At 44.8% G+C, this 27,157-nt stretch overlaps 3 protein-coding genes across 11 annotated transcripts in view; 2 read left to right on the forward strand and 1 right to left on the reverse strand.

Annotated features, from left to right (window-relative positions):
* The window catches only part of ZCCHC4 (zinc finger CCHC-type containing 4), a 31,303-nt gene extending 6,203 nt beyond the window's left edge, over positions 1 to 25,100 (reverse strand). Inside the window, exons 1-10 of one of the 8 annotated variants that reach the window (XR_010986652.2) lie at positions 24,736 to 24,899; positions 22,723 to 22,841; positions 20,521 to 20,603; positions 17,468 to 17,749; positions 16,634 to 16,702; positions 11,011 to 11,083; positions 6,144 to 6,300; positions 5,250 to 5,362; positions 3,909 to 4,030; positions 3,751 to 3,815 (exon numbers count right to left, since the gene is read on the reverse strand). Coding sequence is in view for 6 of the 8 variants with exons in the window: in XM_068133041.2 (XP_067989142.2) it covers positions 3,740 to 3,815; positions 3,909 to 4,030; positions 5,250 to 5,362; positions 6,144 to 6,300; positions 11,011 to 11,083; positions 16,634 to 16,702; positions 17,468 to 17,749; positions 20,521 to 20,603; positions 22,723 to 22,841; positions 24,736 to 24,820 (1,179 nt within the window). In the remaining 2 variants the exon portion in view is untranslated. Of the gene's footprint in view, positions 1 to 3,739; positions 3,816 to 3,908; positions 4,031 to 5,249; positions 5,363 to 6,143; positions 6,301 to 11,010; positions 11,084 to 16,633; positions 16,703 to 17,467; positions 17,750 to 20,520; positions 20,604 to 22,722; positions 22,842 to 24,735 lie in introns of all 8 variants that reach the window. The other 7 variants (XM_068133041.2, XM_068133058.2, XM_078766617.1 and 4 more) reach the window with 7 other exon arrangements.
* The window catches only part of LOC137411284 (BCL2/adenovirus E1B 19 kDa protein-interacting protein 3), a 204,811-nt gene continuing 199,166 nt past the window's right edge, over positions 21,513 to 27,157 (forward strand). The window contains exon 1 of the mRNA XM_078766758.1: positions 21,513 to 21,516. The gene's annotated coding sequence lies outside the window, so the exon portion shown is untranslated. The remainder of the gene's footprint in view (positions 21,517 to 27,157) is intronic.
* Positions 25,210 to 27,157, forward strand: part of LOC137438127 (uncharacterized) — a 92,996-nt gene continuing 91,048 nt past the window's right edge. For both annotated transcript variants that reach the window (XM_068133105.2, XM_078766655.1), the window contains exon 1: positions 25,210 to 25,317. In XM_068133105.2, the coding sequence (XP_067989206.2) occupies positions 25,301 to 25,317 (17 nt within the window). In that variant the 5' untranslated portion in view covers positions 25,210 to 25,300. The remainder of the gene's footprint in view (positions 25,318 to 27,157) is intronic.

The raw sequence follows: 27,157 nt of genomic DNA on the forward strand, positions 1-27,157 counted from the left end.
AAGGACAGCGCGGCCCCCAGCGCCCCCGCAGAGCACCACCGCCAAAACCTCCTCACGCTGGTCCCCAAAGAATAACCGCTCTCCTTTTCATGTACAAAATGACCAGAGTCTTGTTCGATCAGCGAAAAAGTGCACACGTCTTCCTTACTGCCTAAGAGCCAATCACGTTCCACAGGGTGAGGCCTGCCGGCCTTCCTCTCTGCCCATCGATTCCCCGCCTCTTCTGGGCGGGGCTTTCGCCTTATTAGGTCTATTGGGGGCAGGGCGTTGTTTGATCGGCTCCTGCTTGGCTTTCTGCCGGGGATTGTTATGATTTAAGGGTTGTCAACAAAAATGTTAGGGAAAATGACAGAGGGAAGGCATGCACTGGGGGAAACTAGCCTGAAACCCTTTAGCTTTAGCCCTTTAGCTCTACTGCCTCTGACATAAATTCTTCCTGGGAATTCTTCCAAAGCAAACTGCTCTCTCTCTCATGCACAGATTTATCCCATCTCGTCTTCTGTTGTCATACCCTTCCTCCCGTCCATGGTACACGGAATCTTGTGGTGAGGCTATTGCCCAGAAACAAGTTGCTTTCGTCTCCTGGAAAGCAAATCCAACGGAAGGAAATCTCATTTCCTTTCACAAAGCCCGAAACAAGTGTGTGTCCACCCTCAGGAGAGCCAGGAAACAATATCTCTCCGTTCTCAGGACCGAACTCTCTTATCTGTCTCCCTCTTCCAAATCCTGGTGGCGTCTGGTCAAATCTGTTTCTGGTGTTTGTTCCCCCTCCATCCCCTCCCTCACCTCAAATGGCCACACGGCTGACTCCGCACGTGAAAAAGCTGAATGCCTCAACTCTGTGTTTGCCTCTAAATCTTGTGTCCCAAACCCATCCCTCTCTGTACCCACCGTACCCAGTCGTACCCAGCTGCTCCTGGACTCTGTGTCCTTTCCTCCTGACAAGGTGGAAAAGTTTCTGTCAACCCTCGACTCGGATTCTGCAACTGGACCTGACGGCATCAGCCCACGGGTCCTAAAATCCTGTTCTTCCGCTCTTTCACTCCCTCTCTCTGTTCTCTTCACCCTCTCTTTTGCTCAAGGTCATCTTCCATCTGCTTGGAAATCTGCCAACATCACCGCTTTGCACAAACAAGGTGCAAAAACAGATCCCAGCAACTACAGACCAATCAGCCTTCTCCCAATTATCAGCAAAGTCATGGAATCCATCATTGCTTCAGATATGAAATCTTTCCTCTTCTCCAATGGCTTGATCTCTGATCATCAATTTGGTTTCAGACCTGGACACTCTACTCTGGACATGCTGCTTCTGCTTTCTCAACAATGGATGGAGGTCCTCAATGCCAAACAGGAAATTAGAGCAGTCTCCCTTGACATATCACGTGCCTTCGATACGGTCTGGCACCCCGCTCTGCTCACCAAACTCTCCTCTTTTGGTATCCATGGAAATCTCCACGCATGGCTGGCGGACTTCCTCTCTAGTCGTAGTCAACGTGTGGCCCTAAATGGGTTTCTCTCATCTCCTCTTCCTGTTCAGGCTGGAGTTCCACAAGGCAGTGTTCTAGGCCCTGTCCTTTTTCTGGTCTTCATCAATGATCTCTCTGACTCTCTTGAAAATCCTCTGTATCTCTTTGCTGATGACTCTACTCTCTGTCGCTCCATTCTTCATCCCTCAGATCGGCAGTCTGCTGCCTCCTCACTCTCTGCAGACCTGGACAAAATCACAGACTGGGCAAACAAGTGGAACATGTCTTTCAATCCTGACAAATCTCACACTCTTACGATGTCTCTCCGAAAAGACCGACTGGACAACCCTCCCATCCACTTTCTGAATAATCCTCTCCAAGAAGTTCTGTCACTCAAGCTTTTGGGTCTCACTATCTGCCATGATCTTTCCTGGGAAAACCACATTTCCAAGCTGGCCTCCAAAGCCAGTCGCCGACTGGGCATCCTCCGTCGTGCGAAGTCCTTCCTTGGCACACCTGAGCTCCTCACCACATACAAGGCTTTCATCCGCAGCTCAATGGAATACTGCTCTCCCCTCTGGGCTGGTGCTCCTGCCTCACACCTAGCTCGTCTTCACGCTGTTGAAACCAAAGCATTCAGAATCATTGGAATCTCCCGCGATGAAGCTAACTCCAAGGGCCTCTCACTCACTCACCGCAGGCAGGTTGGTGGTCTTTCCATCTTCTACCGACTCCTCTCTGGCCTTGCCCCCCCAGCTCTCTCTGGGCTCTGTCCCGCAAATATTCCTACAGGTCGCACAAGATCTGCCTGCAACCCTCTTATGGTCAAACTGCCAAAATCAAGACTCTCTGCTCACCTTCACTCCTTCATTCCTCTTTTCTCCCGCCTCTGGAACAAACTCCCTCACTCTCTTCAATCCCACTCCACCCTCCAGGTCTTTAAAACAGCTGTTCACCACCATCTCTTATCTTCCCCCATCCAAAACCTTGATCTTTTCTACCCCCGCTAATTTCACCCCAATTCCACTTTTTTGAAATACCAACTTCTGTCCTGGAAGTCATTGGTGTCCTTGTGTTTTATACTTCTCCCTCCACCCCCCCCCCCTTCCCATGCCTCCTCCCCCCAAGCCCTCTCCCTTCCACACATCTCCCTGCTCTCAAATGTTGTGTTTGTGTGCTTCACCTTCTCTCCCCATCTTGTTTTCCACTCCCGCTTTTTATATATTTTGTTTGTCTGGTTGATTTGTTTGTGAAGTAAATGTTAGCTCTTTCACGAGCCTCGATTCAGTATACAAAAAAAAAGAAAAAAAAAAGAAAAAAAAAAAGCTAATTAGCACAGCATCACCCATCGCATGATGCACAATTAAACAACCTTTAGCGACATTCTCCCTACTCGATACATCAAAATGCTCCGAAACATTACGTGGTCCATGCTATTTCCTGTACAATTCTACCTCTCCTATGGTATTTTTTTTATCTACCCCCAATAAACGTAAATATTTGATGGCAGCAGAAATAGCTGCTTTTACCTGGTTGCCAAAATCATGTAATTTTGCAAAGGAAAACCAAAATGAAAGCACTGTTTGCAGCAATATGTACACCAGGAATTAGCAATTACACCAATAAAAGCCTCATCTATTTACGGCTGATAACATAACGCAGCATATGTGCACAACACTACATATGCCTCAGGTTTTTACGATGCCAATGGAGACATTTCACTCGGGCTTCATTCAGGCTCGGCCTGACACAAATAGGTTGGAACTAGAAACGAGGCATGAGGTAGTGGACCCTGCTCATACCAGTCATCCTATAGAAAGAAATGCATGCAGAGGCAATAGTCTATTTAAATGATGGTCTATGTTTAATCACCCTTCAGCATTAAACAAATATCTCATGTTATACTCTTAGCTGAGGAGTACCAGTGAGTACCAGTGAACTGGTAATTCCCCGTTTGTCGTAAAAGGCGACAAAAAGGGTTGGCGGCAGGAAGGGCATCCGGCCGTAAAACATTGCTTCAAAAAGGGGACCGAAAAAACAACAACAACCACGGTCCCCGAAAAAGGCCAACCCCCGCTTAGCGGGGGGAAATGGCCTCTAAAGGTGTTTTTATTTTATTTTATACTCTTAGCTGAGGGGGTATCGGTCTCAAGTTCCTTCGAGTCCTCATTTTGAAAACATCACACAAAAGATGAAAATAATTGCTTTTTCTATGAACTAGACCTCTCCAGGTCATTGATTCTGCATTCCTTCTCTATAATTTGTGCACAAACCTTGGACGTACAGGCCTTGCAGATTTGACAGTGCACATTTCCTGCTGCAACATAACGTTGGCATGGGCCGCAGTACCTGAAGAAGTAATGGATTAGTTCAGCATATGGAAGTCTAAAAAGTATATATTAACAAAGTTACAAATCGGTCTTCTGGGTTTCGCCAACATACCTGTAGCCTTCCTCAGTGGGAAGGGGAATAAGTGATGGGGAGATATTTGTGAAGATCCTAGCTGGGGATTGTTTCCTGCCAGTTATTCCCAATTTAAATTTCATGTGGTTGTCATAATCCACCTGAAAGAAAGAATCGGCTTTAAATTATCCTGTCTAAATGCTACACTTATACCTGGCTTTTGCACATAAATGTTCACACAAATTAAAGAGGATAATATTTTATGATGATGATGATTATGATTATAATCATCAACTGGCCAAATGGAAAATTCCCACCACACTCACAGGGATGAGAAATTTCCACACACTTGCTCATTTTCCGAATGTCCGATTCATTTATGAGATTCACGCAAAACGACTATAGGTTGTCCCCGTATAACATAACTCTGGTTAAGGTTGTTTCGCTTTAATGCACTTGATCAGATAGGAAACAAAGATTTGCTGCAAGTTGCAACGTTCAATCAAACGTAAACAATTATATTTTGTTGCTCTTTAACGGCCACTATTATCCCACCTTGTGTGTGGGGTCGGACGGGGAAAGGTTGGCCCAAGTGTTTCACGAACCGGCCTGGAAAGGCCTGACATTCGCCTAGTTAGGGCAGGAATTTGGAATTTGGGAGCACCTTTTTCACACTCTCCCACTTGATGCATGATATATATATATATCCTGTTCACCCATTAAATGAGTGGAGTTTACATTTGTGCATTTCTAGCTTCTGCCATTCATTAAAAAATCCTCATAACCTAACTGACACCCTCAACCCCAAGCTCAGATATTTGTTCATCCACTTTGTGTTGATATAAAACAATGAATGAATGAATGAATGAATGAACGTTTTAAGGCCATTTTCCCCGCTGAAGCAGGGGTTAGCCTTGCGGGCCCCATGACAATCATGGTTCCCTGTTTGAGGCAATGTTTTTATGGCCGGATGCCCTTCCTGACGCCAACCCTTGGTCACCTCTTACGATGCGCAGGGATACGGTGTACCTATTCTAAATCAGGGTACACACCGTGATCATTCATCCCAGCAAGCTGGTACTCAATTTGCCGACCTCGGAAGGATGACAGGCTGAGTCAACCCCCCCTGGCGTTAATTCAGCGATCGATCGGGATTCGAACCCAGGATCCTAGGATCCCAAGCCGGCACCCTAACCGCTAAGCCAACACCAGGCTGTATTAAAAAAACAATGAATAAACAATGAAAGGGGTGTGGTAGGCAGGTGTGGTAGGTGTGGTAGGCAACAAAAACAATGAAATATAAAACAATGAATCCTGAACCCAAATGTCACAATTGAGGAAGATAGGCCAAAAAAATGAAGGGAGACAAACAGTAGCTACCTGGTAATCCAGCATGGTGCAAGATGGGAATTCCTGTCGAATTCGGTTTTCAAAGAAGTATGGGAAGATCCACAGGAAGGGGATCTCTCTTGGAAAGCAAACAGCATCGTTTCCTGGAATTTGAAAACAACTGTAGTCATGGAAGCCATTATTTTCTCTCATCCACCTTCAAGACCGACAATAATAATAATAATAATAAAGACTTCTCGATTCTTTGCACAATATCGTAACGTACAGGGGCAGTCCCTGCGTGTGTCTGCCCAGGTTTCAGTGTGTACCAGGTGTTTACATACATTTTCAATGGGCTTTATCAGACCTTTCCAAACAGGTTTATGCATCAGCATGGAATAAGTCCTGCACATCCATGCACTGGGTTGCTTAATACAGTAATCCAGAAAGATACAGGAAGTCCTGGAAGGTGGAGCCCTTTTCCTGATCAAAACCCTCATTATTTACCACTTCATGTCTATAACCACCACAGGCATACTTTTACAACCAACAGGGCTAATGGGCCAGGTGTGCCGTGGATGGATAACTCTGCATGAAGGGATCACACTTCTTTCCCTTCATGCAGCTATAAAAAGGAGGCACTGCACGATGAAGGATAGCGCAAATGTGATGTAAAAATGTTAAGCAATATAACTTGTTCATCCATAGAATAGACGAGCTGCACCTGCCTACCACCCCCCTCCATTATTTGCCATTCCTTCCCAATTAATGTTAATCTCATGCCTTCACTCCTCTCCCCTGCAAGCTTATTCATTCATTTTTCTTCCTTTGCTCCCAAAAATTCAGTAGATCGATCGATAATATAAATGAAGCTCAAAATTGATGCGTTAATAAAATCCAGGCCATGAACTTAGTAAAACGATGAAGCAAAAAGTAAATGCCCACCTTTCTCCAGCTCTTTAATAGCATCTCTGAGCATCGACATTGCACGGATAGCCCGTGCACACAATGCCACAAGACCCCCGAATGGTGGGTCCATGAGTAGCAAGGCACCTTTACCACCACCTCCCCTGAGGAATGTACGACAGCGTGACATTGCTGCCTAGAGAGTGGGGAGAAAGTACAAGAAGAAAGGGGGTTAGGGTGGAGGGGAATCAAATAATCTGACAATATTCACAATAATAATAAGCAATGTACTGGACTTGGCTGGTCTGGAGGTTCGCACACTAGCCTCAGCTCTATAGCCAGGGTTTGATTCCCGACCCAGCTATAAACTGTCAACCCAATGTTTCACACGCAAGGCGATTAATGAATGTGTGTGCCGTTCCTCGGATGAGCATCAAACTGAGCTTCCCATTTTACAGCATCAGTTGGTGGGCATAAATATCCCATGGTGTCTTTCGCAAAGAATAGGTGAGCAATCGCTGCCACCATGGCCAAATTCCAAATTCCTACTCTAACCTACAGGGGCCATGTCAATGACAACTATGTACTGGATTATTAATTATATGTACATCATTCCGTATCCAGCATGTGGCTGCTGGTTTCATCATTTTGGGGAGCATGGCTGTGTCACTGATGCAGCGGCCCGTTTCCAGTAAGTTGGTACTCATTTTTCCAAACTCGGAAAGATGACAGGCTGAGTGAACCCACCTCAAGTTATTTAATGGCACGACAGGTGATCAAAATCAAGGCCATAAGATCATAAGCCAGCCACCTCAACCGTAAAGCCAACACCAGGCTTAATTATATCTTTATACTTGCATGATAAACTCTCATATCTGATATGGCTACAAGAGGAGTATATATATATGTATATATATATATATATATATATATATATATATATATATATATATATATATATATATATATATATATATATATATATATATATATATATATATATATCTCTCTATATATAAAGGAGGAGGTGTGTGTGTGTGTGTGTGTGTGTGTGTGTGTGTGTGTGTCTGGATGTCCGCTTATAACTCAAGAACTACACATCGGAGAAAAGTTTTAGACACAGATTCGGAATCAGCATAAAATCCCGGTGGTTTTAGGCTACGTTTTATTTTAATATCAATGGTTTAAAAAACCGCGCCAGCTGCAAGTCCATGGTGTAGTTTGTGGCGGCGCTAGATGTTCGGGGTGTATTGCAATGGTTTGTCGGGTTTGGATGTGGGTCCAGAATAGCACCCATTTCCTTATGTTCTTCCACTTTTATTTTGATTCTTCTGTTACAACGCCTTCCTTATCTACCTTATATCCCCCCCCCCCCCCCCCCCCCCGACGAGGCCTCTACATAATTTAATGCGGCAGAATTTCGTGCATTTTGAGTGAAAGAAGTGAGACGAAGTTGTAGGAGGAAGAAGAGACGCGGTCACTGTGGAGGCCTCGATCGTGAGTGGAAATGGCGGGAATTGCGTTTGTATCGCAAAGTAAAGGATCTGCATTCATTTCTGAACTTGCATTGGTGGATTGTTATACATCTGCATTATTTTTCATTAAAAAAACTTTATGTTGAACTTGAAGGCTCCAAGCACGGACTATATATATAGCCCTCATTGAGGTAAAAATAAAAGTAATAAGCCTGCTATCGCTTGCCAAGCTAGCCGTTCCCCCCTCCCCCTCCCCTCCCCCCCACTTCTCACCTCTCCTCCTCCCCCTCCCTCCTCTTCTTCTTCTCCCCTCCCCTCCCCCCTTCTTCTCCCCTCCCCTCCCCCCTTCTTCTCCCCTCCCCTCCCCCCCTCTTCTCCCCTCCCTCTTCTCCCCTCCCCTCCCCTCCCCCCCTCTTCTCCCCTCCCCTCCCCTCCCCACCCTCTCCTCCCCTCCCCCCCCTGGTAATGCCGGGTACTTCCCATGGCCAGCTGTACGTGGGCTGCTCGAGGGTTGGAAAACCAAGCAATCTTTATGTCTTGGCACCAAGTAAGAAAACCAGAAATGTTGTATACCAAGAGGTTTTGAGAAATTGAAAATTGACAAAACGTCATGTAGGAAATGTACTGTGATATTGCTCTAAAATATACATGTTCTTTTCATCATATATTTGTATTATTCTTATTCAACCCGGGCGAAGCCAGGTACCTCAGCTAGTATATATATATATATATATATATATATATATATATATATATATATATATATATATATATATATATATATATATATATATATATATATAGTTGTGGATTTGAGAATTGCTGTGTTTTTTTTAAATTGTAGTGTAATGAATTGTTGTAAATATCACCCTCCTTCCTCCATTTGTTGTGTATAAAGGTCAAAGGTCGTCCCCTTAGTTATTCCATATACAATCACGTAGCAAATCATAGATCTCCTTGTTCAGTAGTTATCTCATTATGTGTACTAGATTAAGGCTTTGTCTTCCATTAATTGACACTCCATTGCACCAAATTCAAATAAGGTAGATTCCCTTTGCATTCCCCTTTTGTCATCAATTGCCAACTGCATTGGGCGGTTTTCTGCGTGCGGTTTTCTGCATTCGCCGCTGCTGCTTTGTGGTTTTCGCCGCAAAACTCCATTGAACACGCGGTCAGATCGGAGAAGGGGGAGGAGCCGCCGAATCCAGGGCGTTGGCCGCCGATCGTCATCACAAGGTGGAGCCAGCGAGCCCCGACCCGCCAATCAGGACCGGTGAGAGACCAACTCGGGCGTGGCGCGGGTTGATCTGGAGGCGCGCTATAAAAAGCGCGCGCGGAAGCCTTTGAGAAGTGGGAGAGAGATGCGGCAGATGAGTCCAGAGCGAGGGAAGTGACGGAGCCCCACGAGCAGTACCAGGCAGCGTTGGCTCCACCAGGCAGCGTTGGCTCCACCAGGCAGCGTTGGCTCCACCAGGCAGCGTTGGCTCCACCAGGCAGCGTTGGCTCCACCAGGCAGCGTTGGCTCCACCAGGCAGCGTTGGCTCCACCAGGCAGCGTTGGCTCCACCAGGCAGCGTTGGCTCCACCAGGAAGCGTTGGCTCCACCAGGAAGCGTTGGCTCCACCAGGAAGCGTTGGCTCCACCAGGCAGCGTTGGCTCCACCAGGCAGCTTCGACCCGTTACCACGCGGGAACCAGGATCGGTGGCATCGGTGGCCGTCGAGGTCCAGCCCGACGTCCCGTGCGGGATCAAGCCCAAACCATCTGCTCCAGCTGAACCTTCCTCTCTCCTTCCAGTCCTTCGTTCCTGCCTCCATTCCATCCTTCTGTGTACGTGAGTTTGTTCTGTGTGTCTTGTCCTTGGGGTTAAGTAAGACTGTAGTAGGTAAGCTAATTTGCACTGTGTCCTCTTCTTCTTCTGTATTTTATTATCTTTCCTCCTCCTTGGTTTCTTTTGGTTGTAAATAATAGCAAATAAATCATATTCGTATTTCCTACTGCTGTCTTCCTCTTCTTCACATCCGTTCGTCTTTGAGGTTTCCACATTGAATACCTGTGGCACGATTTGGCCAACGTCCAAGGATCGGGTTAGTTCCTTGTTAATAGTTCGTGCCACGGTTGCTAAAACCGCTCGGCAATTAACATCTGTCCGCGGTACGAACGGGGCTGTGCACCTGCCTTTCCGGAGGTAGCTGGGCAGCGTCAGGGACCCCGTCGGTCAGTCAGAGACGAGGGGATTAATCCCCCCTCGGTAAGGGGAACAGAGGCCGACGCTGGGTTCCGTAACAATATATATATATATATATATATATATATATATATATATATATATATATATATATATATATATATATATATATATATATATATATATATATATATATATATATATATATATATATATATATATATATGTATATATATTACATTCACAGACTAGTATTCCACCAACCAGAATATAGTCTACCCAACGAGTGAAACACCTGAAAATTCACAGTTGACAATGTCACTGCATTTCAGGTTTGCCTGGAAAAGGTCTGGGATTTACACCAGGTTATGTTCTGCTGGCAAATATAAAGCAGACATATTTGCTTGGGTTTTACATACAACACAACAAACTTTGTTTTGTATGTAAACACACAACACAAGTTGTTGTTGTTGTGTGTTGTGTGTTGTTAACATGGACGAATTGTCTCAATGTATGGTTTCCGAGAGAAGACATGAAAGGTCTTACAATCCTACACAACAAGATGACAAAAACTATTATCTATATGAAAAAGGAGCATGTCCATGTGTGAGTTTTATGGATATATATTTTTTTAATCGTGTAAGCAATCTTTGATTGTAAATTACGAATATGTATGCATGTGCAATTCAGCCATTGGTTGCCGGACATGCTTTCAATAAACCATTTTTTTAAAATTCTTTTATTTTTTTGAGTTCCACCCATTGATTGGACAATTCGCCCAATTTCACCCACAATTTCTATACTATGGCCGCCAATTTAGGAACCCTTTAGAAACCTTTGTCAAGGATCGCTATTACTGCGAAGGTTTAACACAGGTTTGCTATTATTTCCGACTATTTTCTCTTAAAATTGCAACGGGATTTCGTGAAGTAGGTGATAGCATGATAGGGGAGAATAATGCTTTACACATTCCACTGTTTTGATATGGGAATGCCCGTTTACTTTTATGATGAGTTGGAGGAGGGTGAGAGTAAAGATGGGACAGCTTTGGAAGGTGAGAACTGAGGCTTTTCGTCGAGTCGTCAGAATTACATTTGAGTTTACTCACAGTAAGTGTGTGTGTGTGTGCGTGTGTGTGTGTGTGCGTGTGTGTGTGTGTGTCACTGTCATGGGGAGGTGGCGCAATCACCCTATGGATAATGTGCTGCCAGCAATAATAACAAATTTTTTTAAAGTTCAACTTACCTCTCCCCGAAAGAAATGGTTGTTGAACATGTTGTACCTGCAAAACTCATCAGCAGGGTAAAATTTCTCAAACCTGGGGTAAATAAAGAAAGTAAAGAGAAGGGAAGAGCATGGATGGTAATAATCAGCATAATTTACAATCACACACTGCAACGAGAACAGCACTTAGTAGAGTGCATAACTTCACCAGGCTGAACAGTTTACATTTTTGTATCCCACCCGATACCGAACCTGAATCCAAATGAACCAAAACAAAATCTGAATCATGTCATCTAATCAAGTCATCCCCCTAGTTTTGCCATAATCCATCCACACTCTTTTGAAATATCATGATATGTGTCGTTTTTGACCCTATCACTCAATGATGAAGAACCACTAGGAGAATTACAAAAAATTATCGTATCTGGATCTTCACCACAATCTTACTATAATTCACCAAATGTCCGTCCGTTCGAAGGTACCGCAAAAACGGCTCAACTGATCGCAACGATATTTTGGGTGGGTATTCTTGGGACCCCAGGGAGTAAAATAGGCTATATTGTTTTTCCAATTTTTCAAGTTTTCCAATTTTCCAAATACGATGGAATAATATTTACCGATATGAACAGTGATGTGGCTTTTGTTGAAATTCTACAAATAGTTTATTCTACGTACCAGGAGAGAGTAGATTGACTCCTGACGAACTCTTCCTATATAAACATGCGGCTCTGAAGTAACATGGCAGCGTGTGCAAAGCGACTGAGAAACAGGTGTAGCGGCCGCTTCCGAGTTACAGATTCGGCGCGCACTCTTCACACATAAACGTGCGACTGAGAAAGACGTGTCGCGGCCGCTTCCGTTTTGCAGAATTCAATCTTTTTTCAAAATCGGCGCCATGTACTGTTTAGATTTTGATGATTTGCGTGTGATATCATTCAACGGATGTTTATATGAATCGTTTAAAATAAAAGAAAGCCTTCGATTTCTGATATTTTGCCTTTTCATTTGGGCTTCCCAATTGAAGCCCCGCCCATAGGGCGGGTACCGTTGCTAGTTGAATAAATTCATCCTTATCACACACCCAACCAGTCCACCATGTTTCGTGCGAATCTGTCCACAACTTTGAGATATCCTGATTGTCAGACAGACCAACAAACAAAAACAAACAAAGACGTGGGTGAAAACGACCTTCTCCACGGAGGGTGGAGAAGGAACATAGTGACTTCAGAAAGAATTCCCACCCCTTGACTTCTTTTACATTTTGTTGTCTTACAACCTGAAATGAAAATTTATTAAATTGAGATTGACTGATCTACACATAATTAATACCCAATGTCAAAGTGAAATTTTTATTTTTACAAAAAAGAAAAAATTATAAGTCCAAATGTCTTGAGTCATTCATTGAAAGTATTGAAAGGTGGCGATTAAGACCACCGCATGACGAATAGCTGAACGTTTTTATTCCCGAGGCGACCTCCCGAATATGTGACGGTTATGAGCACACGCGAGATGGAGGCTGCGAGACGTTTACCTGAACGGAACGAAAAGCAACACGGGTTTATTCCCGAACCCACGAACAAAAACCCGGCAAATGAAATGCAACAATAATAAATCAATACTGAGGTAAACTAAAATTCTCTATTGTGAGGTACCTCCACGCAGTCTCGAACACGCACACAGGGAAAATATAACAAAATAAAAAGAAATCCCCTTTTGGCGGCCGGTAATTACCATTGGCCTAAATGAGTTCTTTTTGAGGAGAGTGGTGGTGACGAGGCTCAGAGGCTCCCGCTCGGGAAGCACACAAGATGGCGACGGCGACAAAGGCGCCAAGGGAGTGAAGCGAAGACGTCCCTTTTTCTCTCTCATCAGTTCCTCCAAGCTCCCGATTGCCAACACTCCTCCACAGTGCACACAATTGCTTGGAGCCTTGCTCCACCGGAACTCCAAACAAAAGACACCAAAACTGGCCAGCTTCTTCTCAAGCACCAAAACCCAAAGATGGTGAAGCCTTCCTCTTCGATCTCCTCACCAACGACTCGAGAAGCTTCTCAATGATGTCACACTGACCAACGGCGAAGCTGTTTTCCAAATCACCCCATGCTCTTCTGGGCCAATCATGGCCTTCAGGGGTGTGGCCTACCAACTCTTTCTCCACCCCCCCCCCCCCCCACCCCAATCACAGCACTCCGGGGGTGTGGCAAAAACCCTTATTAGGTCCATTGGGGATCGAGGGGGTTGCTTGCCCCAACCGGCTCTGCTTAGCTCTTGCCAGCGTGGTAAATGTTGTTTAAAGGAGGTTTTCATGGCCGGCCATGGCAGCAAAACATAAAGGGGAAATTACAGAGGGAAACTCTGTTTAACCCCCCCACCCCCCACCACCACGTGAAGACGCAATCTTAAGCTACAGTTTCCCGACTTGCTGTATATTGAGGTTTCTCCTACGCGTCCACGGTCTAGGCTACGATTATACAATCCTACCTTTCCTATGGGATCCTTTTACTTGCCCTCCCCCCCCCCCCCCCGCCCCATAAACGCAACTATTCAACCCTTTATGACACTCCAAATTGACCTCAGGTGCATCCAATTTCCTTTGATCATCCTCGAGATGTCTCTGCAACTTGGAATCCTCATGTGGCCAATTCAATTGATTGGGCATGATTTAGAAAGAAACATTTCTATCCAAGGTCCCATATTTGACAGTGTATGTCAGAGCTGAAACTATACCATGAAGTCCAAAAAACTGTCCATCGAACTCAGATATAATTGTGAGGAGGCATAGATCTGGGGAAGGGTATAAAACAATTTGTAGATAGTTGAAAGTTCCCAAGAGCACAGTGAGCTCCATCATGAGGATATGTAGAGAATCTGGAACTACCCAGACTCTTCCTAGAGCTTGTCATCCTACCCAAACTGAGCAACCGGGCAAGGTGATCAAGGACCCAATGACTACTCTCACAGAACTACAGAGTTCCTTGGCTGAGATGGGAGAACCTGCTGGAAGGCTGACTGTCTCTGTAGTCTTTCACAAATCTAGGCTTTATGGAAGAGTGGCCCAACAGAAGCTACTCCGGAGAAAAAAAGCACATGACAGCATCCCTGGAGTTTGCAAAAAGGCACGTGAGAGATTCCGAGAGCAGGAGGCAAAATATTCTGTGGTCTGAAGAGATGAAAATTGAACTCTTTGGCCTGAATGCAAAGCGCTTTGTCTGGAAGAAACTGGGCACAGCTAATCACCCATCTTAATGGAGCCAAATACAGGCAAATCCTTGAGGAAAACCTGCTTCAGAGTGCAAAAGACCTTAGACTGTGGCTATGATATACAGACTTGGCATTTAATATGGAATTTTTTTTTTGTGGGGGTGAACTTACTTTTCAAGATGACTTAGAACCAAAAGTTCATTGGAATTATGTTGAAATTATTCTAGATTTTGTTAATGTGACCTTTAAAAGAAACAAAAACCACATTTGACATTTCGAAGCAAATAAATTGATCCTTGAAAGTGATGTAAACCGATATCGAACTCAATTCATGGACAGTACTGTGTTAAACTTCTGTACGTTTTCCAGAAGTATCTCTTTATTTTGCACATTAGCCAAAAAAAATTTCAACAAAAACAAAAGCTAAATTATGACTGGGATTACGGACAGTAAAATTACAGTTCAATACTTCGTGTAACGCCCACGAGCATTTAGGAGAGCACGTACACGTCGAGGCATGCTGTTCACGAGATTTGCCAAGGTTTGGACCGGAATCGCTTGCCATGCAGTGACAATAGCCTGCTGCAATTCACACACAGAGGTCGGCTGCTGGTCCAAGTGGTCGATTTGACGCGTTAATTCTGCCCACAAGTTCTCCATCGGATTCATATCCGGGGACATGGCAGGCCACTCCATATGCTCTACACCACGGTCAGCAAGAAAGTGTTGGATCATGCGAGCACGATGAGGCCGTGCATTGTCATCTTGGAAGACAAAGTTTCCTCGAAAGGCTGCACGAGCAAATGGAAGCAATGTTTCTTCCAGAATGACCCTGTACTTGAACTGGTTCAGGTTTCCATTCAGACCAACCAGGTCAGTTTTGCCCCCTGCATGAAAAGCAGCCCAAACGGTCACCCCACCACCTCCAGCTTGGACTCTTGGCACTATACAATCTTTGTTGTGGGCTTCATGCACTTGTCTGCACACTCGGACGCGGCCATCTTGACGATAGACCAGAAATCTACACTCGTCACTGAAGGTCACGTGATTGCAGTGTCCTGGCTGCCATTGACGGTGCTCTCTGGCCCACTGCAATCGGCGCTGGCTGTGTTGGCTGGTCAAGCGTGGCTTTCTCAGGGGACGCCTGGCACGATAGCCTGCTTGAACCAGTCGTTGGTTGACTAGCCTTCTGGATACAGGCACATTTGTCAGTTGCTGCCACTGAGCCTTAAGCCGATTATCTGACTTGGTACGGCCATTGCAGAATAACCGGTGCAGCTGGCGATCATCTCTCCTTGTGGTTCTGCGTGGACGTCGTGACCTCGGTATTGGAGTAGGGACACCCTCTGAGCATTTCGTTTCAGGATCTTTGACACTTGACCTTGAGTGATGCCATACTGCCGAGGAATAGCACGCTGTTTCATGCCAGAATTTTGTAAAGCCACCACTCCATGACAAACAGCATTGTCAAGTTGACGGACCATCTCCAGAGGAAGCGGCAATAACTTTTGTAGACGTGCAGCAGTTGTTTTCCACTAATACAGAACGCAACAACCCTTATATACCCGATTGTGAAGCCAATCGTCAAATGTACCTGTCCTTACATTTTGTCACGCCACCTGTGATATAATCCTGTTATTGACTTCTTGCTGCGAAAGACAATCAGTGACATGGTTCTTTCAACAAAGACATCACCGAAGGGTAAAATAAACTCACCAGATTGATATACTGAGTTCAGAAAGTAAACCCAAGTCAAGGAAAAAAAAATATTCCATATTAACTGCCAACTCTGTATGTTCCAACAGGACAATGACCCCAAGCATACAGCCAAAGCAACACTGGAATGGCTTCAGACCAAGAACATGAGAGACCTTGAGTGGCCCAGCTGAAGCCAAGACTTGGACCCCAATGAAAATCTGTGGAAAGACGATGATTGCTGTTCACCGACATTCCCTATCCAACTTGACAGGGCTTGAGCAACTCAATAAGGAAGAATGAAACTCCACAAATCCAGATGTGCAAAGTCGATACAAACATACCCATGAAGACTTGAAGCTGAAATCACTGCCAAAGGCACTTCTACGAAGTATTGACTCAGGGGGTTATACTTATGTGTATTAGTTCTTTCTGCATTTCATTTCTAATTATTTTGGAAAATTTCTCACAAAAAAACAATTCATTATGGGTGTCAAGTGCTGATCAGTAAAAAAATAAAATCTCAATTGTATCAATTTTAAATTCAGTCTGTAACAACAAAATGTGAAAAAAAGTCAAGGGTGTGAATACTTTATGATTACCATGCATAAATAACGACTGAAATATGGTGTGAGAAAAATGTACTGGTAAAGGAACAGGACTTACAGAACAGTGAAATTCAAAGTTTAAGCATCACTTGCCAAAATGCATTTGGAATATGTCATTGGATTACAAATCAAAGTCTCACCTGCTATCGATGTCAAGCAACATGCTGTGGATCTCATCATTACCCTTCACCCTCACCTCATCATGGACCCTGAAATAAAGGAACAAATAAAATCCCATATGAACAGGAGAGGACGGCTAGAGAAACCTTTTCTTTAAATCCAAAAACCATAAAATCTTGTATTAATGTGCAATAAAAAAAACATGGTTTATAATAGACCCTCCCCCCCCACATCCCCAAACCCTCCTCCCACAACCCCAATTAAACAGTCCCTCCCCTTCCCACCCAGCCAGCCAAAAAAGGGCTCACAATGACAACACTGCCCTCGCGCAGCATCCACAAAATGGTTCGTCTCCCTCCCCCCTCACCCCCCACCCCAACACCCTCCTGGCATCTTTGGAAACATGCCTCCCAGGTAGCATGCAGTGAAAGTCCTTCCTCTAAATAGCATCTCCAGAAATCATATTTCTTTCCCATGGCATCAGCAGAAAAGTCTCCCCTTATCTCTCCCCCCCCCCCCCCCCCCCAACCACCACCCTTGCAGTATCCACGGAAATGGTACAACCTCCCCACAACATCTGCAAAAATGGTCCCACCCCATAATCGTTTCTGCAACAGCCATTGAGGGAATGCTTCCGCTTTGGCAATGGGCCCAACCTAGACAACGTTACAGAAATGGTCATGCCTTAATCTGGGAACTACTTCAACCAATTATGTGATCATCACATCCAGCTCCTCGATAGCATCCCAGAGCATATGTCTGTATGAACAACTATGTGACTTTGTGATGATAAAAAAAAAAAGGAACGTACAGTTGCGTTAGCATCAATGCCTTCCCATTTCCAAGCTGAGTACCTTGGAGTTCCTAAACAAAGCAGACGAGTGAATCCAAGGTGCAAAGGCAAGTCTGACAACCAGCGTGTAACACGGTCCGAGAACAGAAATTGTGCTTTCTCACGCTTGGAACAAGCAGATGCCAGTAAAAGAGTAGCAGGGCGTGCCAGTGCAGCATCTGAAACATGCAGAAGGTGACCAGTATGCTTAGCATGCTGGGACTGCTCAGCTAGCAAAACCAGGTTCTGGCACTGCTGACAGAAGAAACGCTGAGATTTTGGAAGAGCAGCAAACACATGGAGCCTGAAAGCATGAACACATTTTTATAAATACTCTTTATACTTTATACGTACAGTACAATACAAATGTATGCCTATTTTGTCAACAATGGTGCATGACAAGCAGATTACTATTTGAAAATGCGATTTAAAAAAAACACGTTGATTTTCCATCTTGTCTTGATTTTACCCGTGCCAACGTGGAGGGTATTGATTGCATTTGGGCCTGTTTGTTACATGGCAATTTTTTTTTTGACAAATATGTTGATGTGTGTGTGTGTGTGTGTGTGTGTGTGTGTGTGTGTGTGTGTGTGTGTGTGTGTGTGTGTGTGTGTGTGTGTGTGTGTGTGTCCGCTCACTTATGCTTGCCTGCAGGTCACAATTTTAAACCAATCTTCACGAAAATTCACCAAATGGTGGAGTTTGTGGTCCGACAAAATCCTATATATTTTTGAAGTCCCTTATTTATTTTGTGTTTTATGTGTCGGTTGACTTTTTGTGTGATTAATGTTAGCTCTTTCACGAGCCTCGATCTTGTATCCAAAAAACAAAACAAAAAAAAAGTCAAAAGGTCTACCACTTTTTTTTCGAGTTTCTAAAATCCTCATTTTTCAACCAATTGACATGGAATTTGAATGGGATTTTCATATCAGCGAACTGAATTCAACCACCAACTATTTTTGAGATCAACATAGGCCAAAAGGTCAACCACTTTTTTTCAAATTTCTAAAATGCTCAATTTTCATCTGATCGACTTGAAATTTGAAGACAATTTGCAAATCAGGTCACTGAATTCAACCACTAATTATTTTTGAGGTCAAAAGGATGCTCTACTGAGTGCCATTCTACTTTGTTCTGTTTTGCCAAGTGTCACTATGAGTGATTTTTCATTTGTCTGTCTATTTGTTCACACAGAATATGCTAACGTAGGCCACAAACACCACCTAGTGGCAGCCAGTATGTTCTTTTTTTCAAAAATCTTTATAGTACGTCTATAAAGTATGAACAATTACAATGCGAGTAGAACTATAAAGTAGGTACAATTATAACAGGAGTAAATCTACTATAAAACCACAGGAAACAAGTCTGGGTGAGGGTATGCAATCTTTGATTGCTCGTTCTAGTTTTTTCATGCATTTGCAATTACTGCGACCATATAGTTTTAAGTTGCTAGCAGGATAGATTTGACTAGAGGTATGCATACCCACCTCCGAGTTGTCCCCTTGGGTTTGAATAAGTCTCGACCCAGCTACAAACTGTCATCCCGGTGTTTCATAAATGCATGAGCCGTCCCTCTGATGGATGTTAAATTAGGCATCCCACCTGCTGGCATTAGTTAGTGGAAGTTTGAAGATCCCATTGTGTCCATGAAGAGTAAGGGAGCTGTCAAATATATTGCGTGTGAGAGGCGACCTATCGAGGATTATAATTTATAACCATATCCAAGAAACTACTTCAGCCGAACCAGCTCTTTAAGACGATCTTATGTACCATACAAAGTCACTTCCAAAGTTTTGGGATCGAGTTAATTACGCCATCCATAACATATGCCAATTCCTCTGTTTGTGGCATCACACCAAACCAACCCTTATAAATGCAACCTAACAGGTTAGGAGCTACAACTTACAGGTCCAGACACATAGGGGGAAAAAAACATTTTTTTTGATGCGATTATATTGATTTTAAGTAATAAACAAAGAACTGAACGTGGTTTTTAATTCTAAGAATTTTTGAAGGTGTTACAGTAAAAAGCAACCCCGTCGGGTACCGCCCCTAAAAATTGTGATGGCCATGACATCATCTGCGTGACGTACTCAAAGGGAAGGTTGCCTCAGCATGCAACGGAAAATGGCCGCACAACTCGCAAGAAAGTTAATTTGACTAAGGTTTTTCTGACCAAGAATCCTCTGATAGTCAAAGTAGTGATCAAAGCTAACCGCAGCAAAAATATCCTCGAGATGATATAGCGGATCATGTAGGTAATCAAATGGCCATTTTTTGGGGAGGGTGGGGGGACAGATGAGGGGGGAGGGAAGGGGGAGGGGAGGGGTGGACCACTAGAGTATAAAAGGACACCAAAAAATGTTAATATCTTCCTTTAAAGACATCTATTCAAAAAAAGGAACAATGATTAAGTGTCAAGTGAAGCAATATCTATTAATTAAACTGAACATGGTTTTCTGTGTCTGTGGACCTCTAACCACAAATCGTCGCGCTCCTTCCACTTCACCATACAGAAATACTGCCATCCGTAATCTTCCACCCGGCACCCCTCAATGCCTGCTGCATTGTGATTTTTACCTCCGCCACAGGTGGATGGAGGTTATGTTTTCACCCCTGTCTGTTTGTTTGTCTATTTGTCTATCTGTCTGTCTGTGAACAAGATATCTCAAAACGTTGTGGACAGATTTGGACGAAATCTGGCAGAGAGGTAGTGTTTATTTGACATGGACGAAATGATTACATTTTGGTGAAGATCCAGATTCGGATCCGGCTAGTACAATTTTTTTTAGTGATTCTTCACCATTGGGAGATAAGACCAAAAACGATACATAGCAGGATATCTCAAAAGGTTATGGACGGATTTGGACAAGATGTGGTGGACCGGTTGTGTGCGCGACAAGAATAAGCAGATTAGATTTTGGTTCAGGTCCGAATCCAGATATGGCCTTTCAGTGGGATACAAAAACAAACTGTTCAGCCTGGCGGAGGTATGCGCTCTACCAAATGCCATTCTAGTTTATTTATTTATTCCAATACAATCATATATTTTGCTCTTCCAGTCATTCTCCCCACCTCTTTGTGTAATCCTCTTGTGTACATGAAGGCAGCATGGCTTGCACTTGCAATTCGAGCTCATCTCTCTTTTTAATGGATACCTGCAAGCACAATTAGAACAACACAAAGGGAGGATGTAGAATGGCAAGTGTACATTTCTAAAAACAAAAACAAAAACTTTAGGATTAAGCGGCCACAATTAAATTACTATAATTTGGCATTCATACTTGAACCGATAAAAACGAGGACTCCGGCATCCTGAAAAATCTTGTTTAAATTTTATTCTGAATTAGATTTAAACAAGATTTTGAATCTGAAGTACTGTGCTCATCAGGCCAATTTTTCCTCACTTTTTGACCTCTCCACAATTGTGGCCAAAATTTCCAAAACCACAATGTGCTTGCATGACACCACCACATAAAACATCTGTGTGAAGTCAACGCAGTGCCCCAGTGTGATCGCAATGGCATGTGGATTGAAGGGTTTCCAAATGTACTATCACAATTTGGGGACATGTGGAAGTTGAGATACAAACAAGAACAACAGACATTTTAAGGCCATTTTCCCTGCTAGAGCGGGGGTTAGCCTTGCGGTCCCCATGACAATCTTCTCCATTTTGCCCTATTTTCTGCATCTCTCCTCGTTAACCCCCTTGCCCACATTTCTTCTTCCACCATCTTTAACCAAGTCTTTCTCGGTCTTCCCCGTCCTCTACTTCCTTCTACATTCATTTCCATCACTCTTCTCAACTGAGATGTGAAAAAGCTATTCTACAATGTCTTCTGCACTTATTAAACTATGATATTTAATATTGCAGCAACTTTTTACTTTGAAAAGGAAGAAGGGATCCAATGCACTAGTTTTATCCAGGTCCCACACACTCACTCTGTCTCGATATAAACACCATATATGACTAACAATCCAGTTTATATCTGCAATCAACTTCTGGCCGAAGAGCAATATTTGGAGCTCCTTGGCCTAAAATCTGCTTTGACCTTTCCTGGGGCAATCACATATCCAAGTTGGCTTCCAGTGCAGGGACAAGTCCTGGAATCCTATGCAGAGCAAAGTCATTTCTCAGCTGCTCCAAACTCTGAACATTGGATAAAGCCTTAATCCACAGTGCCATGGAGTACAGATGTCCTCTGTGAGCTAGTGCCATGAGATCTCACATTGCATTTCCAGAAGCGGTGGAACCAAAAATCCTGAGGCTAATTCACATTACTTACAGGAGCCTGAGGTGCTGCTCACCCACAGCAGAAAGAGAGCAGCACCTGTAATGTAGAAAAGTTTTTCATCAGCTCATTTTGGTCTCACCACACCTGCCCTCTCAGCTATTTATCCCTCAAGGCCAACCAGGTCACACTTGCTCTGCTCACATACCAAACGTCCTTTATCTCTCCACATCTCCCTATTTGTTGTCCCTCAACCCTGATGTTGGCATGTAGCTCCGCTACAAGCCGACACTATCCAATAAAAACAATAGATACCCTCTCCAAATTCAGACTAACTGCTCTCATCCACTCTTTTGTCAACACTCTTGTCTCGACTGTCTGTGGAATCCACTTCCTGAATGTTCTCCTCTTGATTCCTTTAAAATGGTGAGCCACCACATAATGTTATCCCCCATTCCCATTGCTGATCTTTTATAAATCAATAACTCTCCTCTCCTGCCTCCCAGCACTTTCAAGTAATCTTGCTTTTCTAGAAAAACTGATATCTTTATGGCCTCCTTTTCTTTTTTTTAACAGTCTTTTGGTATACAAGGAGGCCCAGGGAGGACCAAAATAACAGAGTGGCAGGTTGAGAGACCAATGGAGTATCAGTGGACAACAGGCAGACCAAAACCAGGGGGTATTACCAAGATCTTATATAACACATTGACCTTAAAAATTATTACCTGCAGGGTGATTAATCAATGTGTTGATTAACAGAAACAGTTAATCAAATCTAACAATCTATAACCCTATTTGTGAATATCTGTTTGTTTGGTGGTGCCTCATGGACAGCCTAAGGAAGTGACTTAGAGAGGGAAGAGGGGGTCCATGGGAGGTAACATTTCACAACAAAAAACATGGGCACATCAGATTTAGACTAGGGGCGTGGCTTCCTCCGACTATAAAAAGGCCACGACACACACACGTGACTGACTATTTTCTGGGCAATGCCGGGTAACTCTGCTAGTTCTAAATAATGGGCAAAAGGAACGACTGTACTCACCTTTTCTCCTTCCCATTGGAAGAGCTCACATTCACACCCATCTCTGCTCACTGAGCAGGAAAAGAATCTGCGTCCAGTTGGACGGCCATTCACATAGCGCTCAAACAACAGTGCTGGACCTGCACATGGGTTAAAAGGTTAAAATCAGATCAAGGAAAGAAGGAAGCAGCAGAAAAGGGGAGCAATGGTGCTTTTGCATTTATGGTTCTGCATAACTATCTGCAAAAGAGGACGTTGGGATTTGTGGTTTGAGGGTTTTGAGGGAGGGTTCAAACTTGGAGATGAATGAATGAATGAATGAATGAATGAATGAATGATCGTTTTAAGGCCATTTTCCCCGCTAGAGTGGGGGTTAACCTTGCGGACCCCATGACAATCATGGTTCCCTGTTTGAGGCAATGTTTTTATGGCCGGATGCCCTTCCTGACGCCAACCCTTGGTCACGCTCTTACGATGCGCAGGGATACAGTGCAATTAAGATAAAGCGAATTATTGGTAAAAATAAAGGGTAGGCCTCCATGAGCCTAGATTTTGCACGAGAAATAAAACAAAGGAAGACACCTTTTTCACCATTCACACAGGTCACATTTTGATTTCAGCAGGGCGTAGCCCTACTCATTTGTGAGGGGTTATCGCACGGCCAACCCATTACTAGAGGTAGTCCGTCGGCAAATCCCTCCCAAAGACAAACAAAGGTTGCTGTTTGGCTGTTCCAGGACCAGAGACCTTATTTGTAGACCATCTGATCATAGGATCTGCCATCGACTGGAATGTCATCTCAAGTACTTAATCACACAATCCAAGTTTCCACGTGTGTAAACACTTAAACTACGGCACCTTTACGTATTCTAAAATCTCTGCTGCATGCACGCATCCCATCATGACATCTCAAGCTGCTGCACAAAAGCACTTGATTCATCTGGAAGGGCCTTACACGTTTTGGACCAAGAACCAGACAACCACCGTCCAATCAAGTGGGAACTGATCATTTTAACATGGAATGTTGGTATCAGCTGTGGGAAGAACTCAACTCTAGATAACAGATTGTAGCACATGGAATAACGGATTTTATTATTATTGGCGCTGAGGAAGCGCCTCTAGCGAATGACTTCCAGCCAGTGTAACGCTAATTCCTGTCACAGGAATTCTGAGATCATATAAGTGGGCGTGGCAGTTCCTGATTGGTTCGTGTTGGGGAACGCCTTCTCGCTGCCGACGTGACGTAAATTCGCGCACGCGCACTGGTGAAGCTTACTCGATCTTACTCGATCCCATATTACATGTACTTTCATTGCATACAAATTATACTTCCTCCTAGAAATTCCATGCCCGAACCTCAGCGCAATCCAAGAGGATTCACTTGTTTTCCTTTGAAGAAAGGTATAAATGGCTAGTGTTGTTTTTATCAAAGCCTCAGTATAGAGCCTGGGCCTACATCTGTACTCCCATAGCATATCGGATACAAAATGAGTGCACATGGGGAATGGGGATGGTTGTTGTTTGGGTGGATGTGACACAGAACATAGTGTAGGACTTTCTGGTTGCCTTTCATCTGTAGTTTTGTCCATTTATTAAACAAATAATACATCAGATCCAATATGGACAGAGTACAATGAAAATGCTATGGATTGCCCACGGACTGGGAAGTACTACGAGTACGAGCACAGTTTACATTGCGATAAAAACAATAAGTAACCATCAACTGCGTCTTTGATGTGTTTTCACGTAAATGAAGCAATTCTATTCCGAAATTTGAGCAATGTTGCATAACCTGACGGTGTTATCAGCGGTTGTATCTCGAGCAATAGTTGGATAGAAGGAAATATTTACAATACATATGGAATGCATTTCTGTAGATTATCGGCAATCGTACAAAGCAGCTTTACTTATCACATAAAACATCGCAAGCCAATTTCAGAATCTTTGGCAAATCGTCAATCTGACAGTGACGATGACCGATGTACAAACAATACAATTACAATCTAACCCAAAGGCAGACACACGAAAACGTACCGTGAGTACAACAAGGCGCGTCCGCCGGCGTTTGACACAGTTCGAACCCGGACCCGGAGCCAGAAAGTCGAGCCGGCCAAGGCATGCCTTTTAAGAATAAGAGTGACTGACCGGTCCAACCAACCAACTGAACGACACCATTCCTTGGCCGATTAAAAAAGAAGAAGAATTTTTTTAGCCCACGTGGTATCTTGCCTTTTTCGTCAAAATGGACTTTTTATTTGTTTGTTTTACGCACTTTTCTCTGATTACAATTCCTAAGATTTCCACGGAAGAACTGCGAAACCAGCTATCCTTAAAATGTTACCTATCATACACCGCCCCATTATAGTGGAGTGTGGACTGCCTTGCACAGTCCATCCACTGGTTTAACCAGTCTGGTTATAGTAACAAACCACTGGTTTACAATACAACGTGAACGCACAAGCTTGTTGTGGAGCCAAATGTCCCACCACATGTTGATCCACCACGTAGAATCCCCTCTCAAGGACAAAATTCAATCAGAACTTGATGAGATGGTTCTACAGTGAGTCATGCGGCGTATCATATCAAGGAACCGACTGAGATGGTCAGCTCTCTCACGTATGTAACCAAACAAGACGGCAATATTAGGATTTGTTTGAAAGCGCCTGACAGGGAATGATTGGCATGGAAAATGATAGCAAGCTGCTTACTAGAAGAACACGTCCCGACTACTCCCCGAGTGTACGTGGTACCCCCAATCCCCCCATCGTAAGTCCTTTTACCCCTTGAACTTCAACCATCAACAGAGTAGCATTTGGGGTGTGATGGGGGTAAAGTGTCTTACGGCCTACGTGCCACCTGTACAGTCCACGTAAATTCTTAGGATTTGACCCTTGGTTCATGCCCCAGGGTGTGGGAATTTCGGGTCACAGGGGTCAAGAGGAACATTTTTAAACTCAAATTTTGATATTGGGTTATTCCTGGTGCAACTTTTTCCTTTCAAGTTTGCTTTAGGTGGGAAGCATGGGGACTTGAAATGGTGACCCATCAACTTCGCTGTAGTATTTTGTTGTATGTGGTGTTGGGTAAAGGAGGCATCGTAATGCAAGTGATGTGAAGGAAAGATTTGTTTAAATTGGGGAATGTATATGATATTTGGTTAAGCACATTTGTATGCAGTTGTGGATTCAAGAGTATTGCTTCTTTTTCAGGGAAGCAAAGATGAATCGGTCTCCAGATTCAATAGGTGTTGCTGTGAATGGACCAACACCGTCTACTCCAACGAATAAAACTTCCATGTGGAAGTGTCTAAACTAAAGTAAACAAGTGTGGTGCTGAGCACACACGACTCGATTGCCAGAGAGGTAGGCCACAACGCGTTGGTACAAACAAAGAGTCTTTATTCAGAGCTCGCACTTCAGCACTGGGCGGGCTCGAGCTTAGAGCCCGCATATATGTCCCGAGGCCACGCCTTGTCCCCGGGCGTGGCCGATCGGTCGAAAGGCGGGGCATGCGCTTTCGTTCCCCGCCTGGACGCTCACGTCACCCACTGGTGCGCGGAATTATTGTCCCTTGTGCCCGCCACACGCGCCCCCCCAGAATTCCCGCGCACCTGAAGGGTGAGTTTGCGGGGAAGCCGGATGACCCGGCCGAAACGCCCCCTGGCGATGGGTGCAGTGCTGGGGGGTAGCGGGGCCGGGGGGTGCCGGGGGTCCGACCGCCGGGGGGTGGCCTCGACGCGGAGGCAGAGCTGCTGGCGGGGGGTGGTCCAGATCGAGGTGGGCCGGCTTGAGGCGGTCCATGGAGATGCGATCCGGAGCACCGCCGATGTCGATGGTGAAATATTTGTCCCCGGTCTCCAGCACGCGGAAGGGCCCGTCGTACGGGGGCCGTAGCGGTGCCCGGTGGGCGTCGTGCCGGACGAAGACGTACTCCGCCGTGCGAAGCTCCGGGGCGACGTGGGAAGACGGGCAACCGTGGTGTGCCGTCAGCACCGGGGCAAACCTCCGGGCGGTCTCCTGAAGGGCGGAGCGCTGTTGCGCCGCGGACCAAGGAGCCGTGGAGTCGGGGATAAATTTGCCCGGTACCCGCAGTGGTTGCCCGAAGACCAGCTCCGCTGAGGATGCGTGCAGGTCGTCCTTGGGTGCCGTCCTGAGGCCCAGCAGGACCCAGGGGAGCCTGTCGGCCCAGCTGCCGTCGCGCAGGCTGGCCCGGAGAGCGGCCTTCATCGAGTGATGAAAGCGCTCGCACAGGCCATTGGCCTGGGGGTGGTAGGCCGTGGTGCGGTGTAGTTTCATGCCGAGCCCTTGCGCCACCGTGGCCCAGAGCTCCGAGGTGAACTGGGGGCCGCGGTCAGACGAGATGTCCGAGGGGGCACCGAACCGGGCAACCCAAGTGGCGATGAAGGCTTGCGCCACATCAGCCACAGACGTCGCCGCCAATGTGACGGCCTCCGGCC

Source organism: Myxine glutinosa, chromosome 1, assembly GCF_964187855.1.
Source record: "Myxine glutinosa chromosome 1, kmMyxGlut1.1, whole genome shotgun sequence".
In the NCBI taxonomy this organism is placed as follows: domain Eukaryota; kingdom Metazoa; phylum Chordata; class Myxini; order Myxiniformes; family Myxinidae; genus Myxine; species Myxine glutinosa.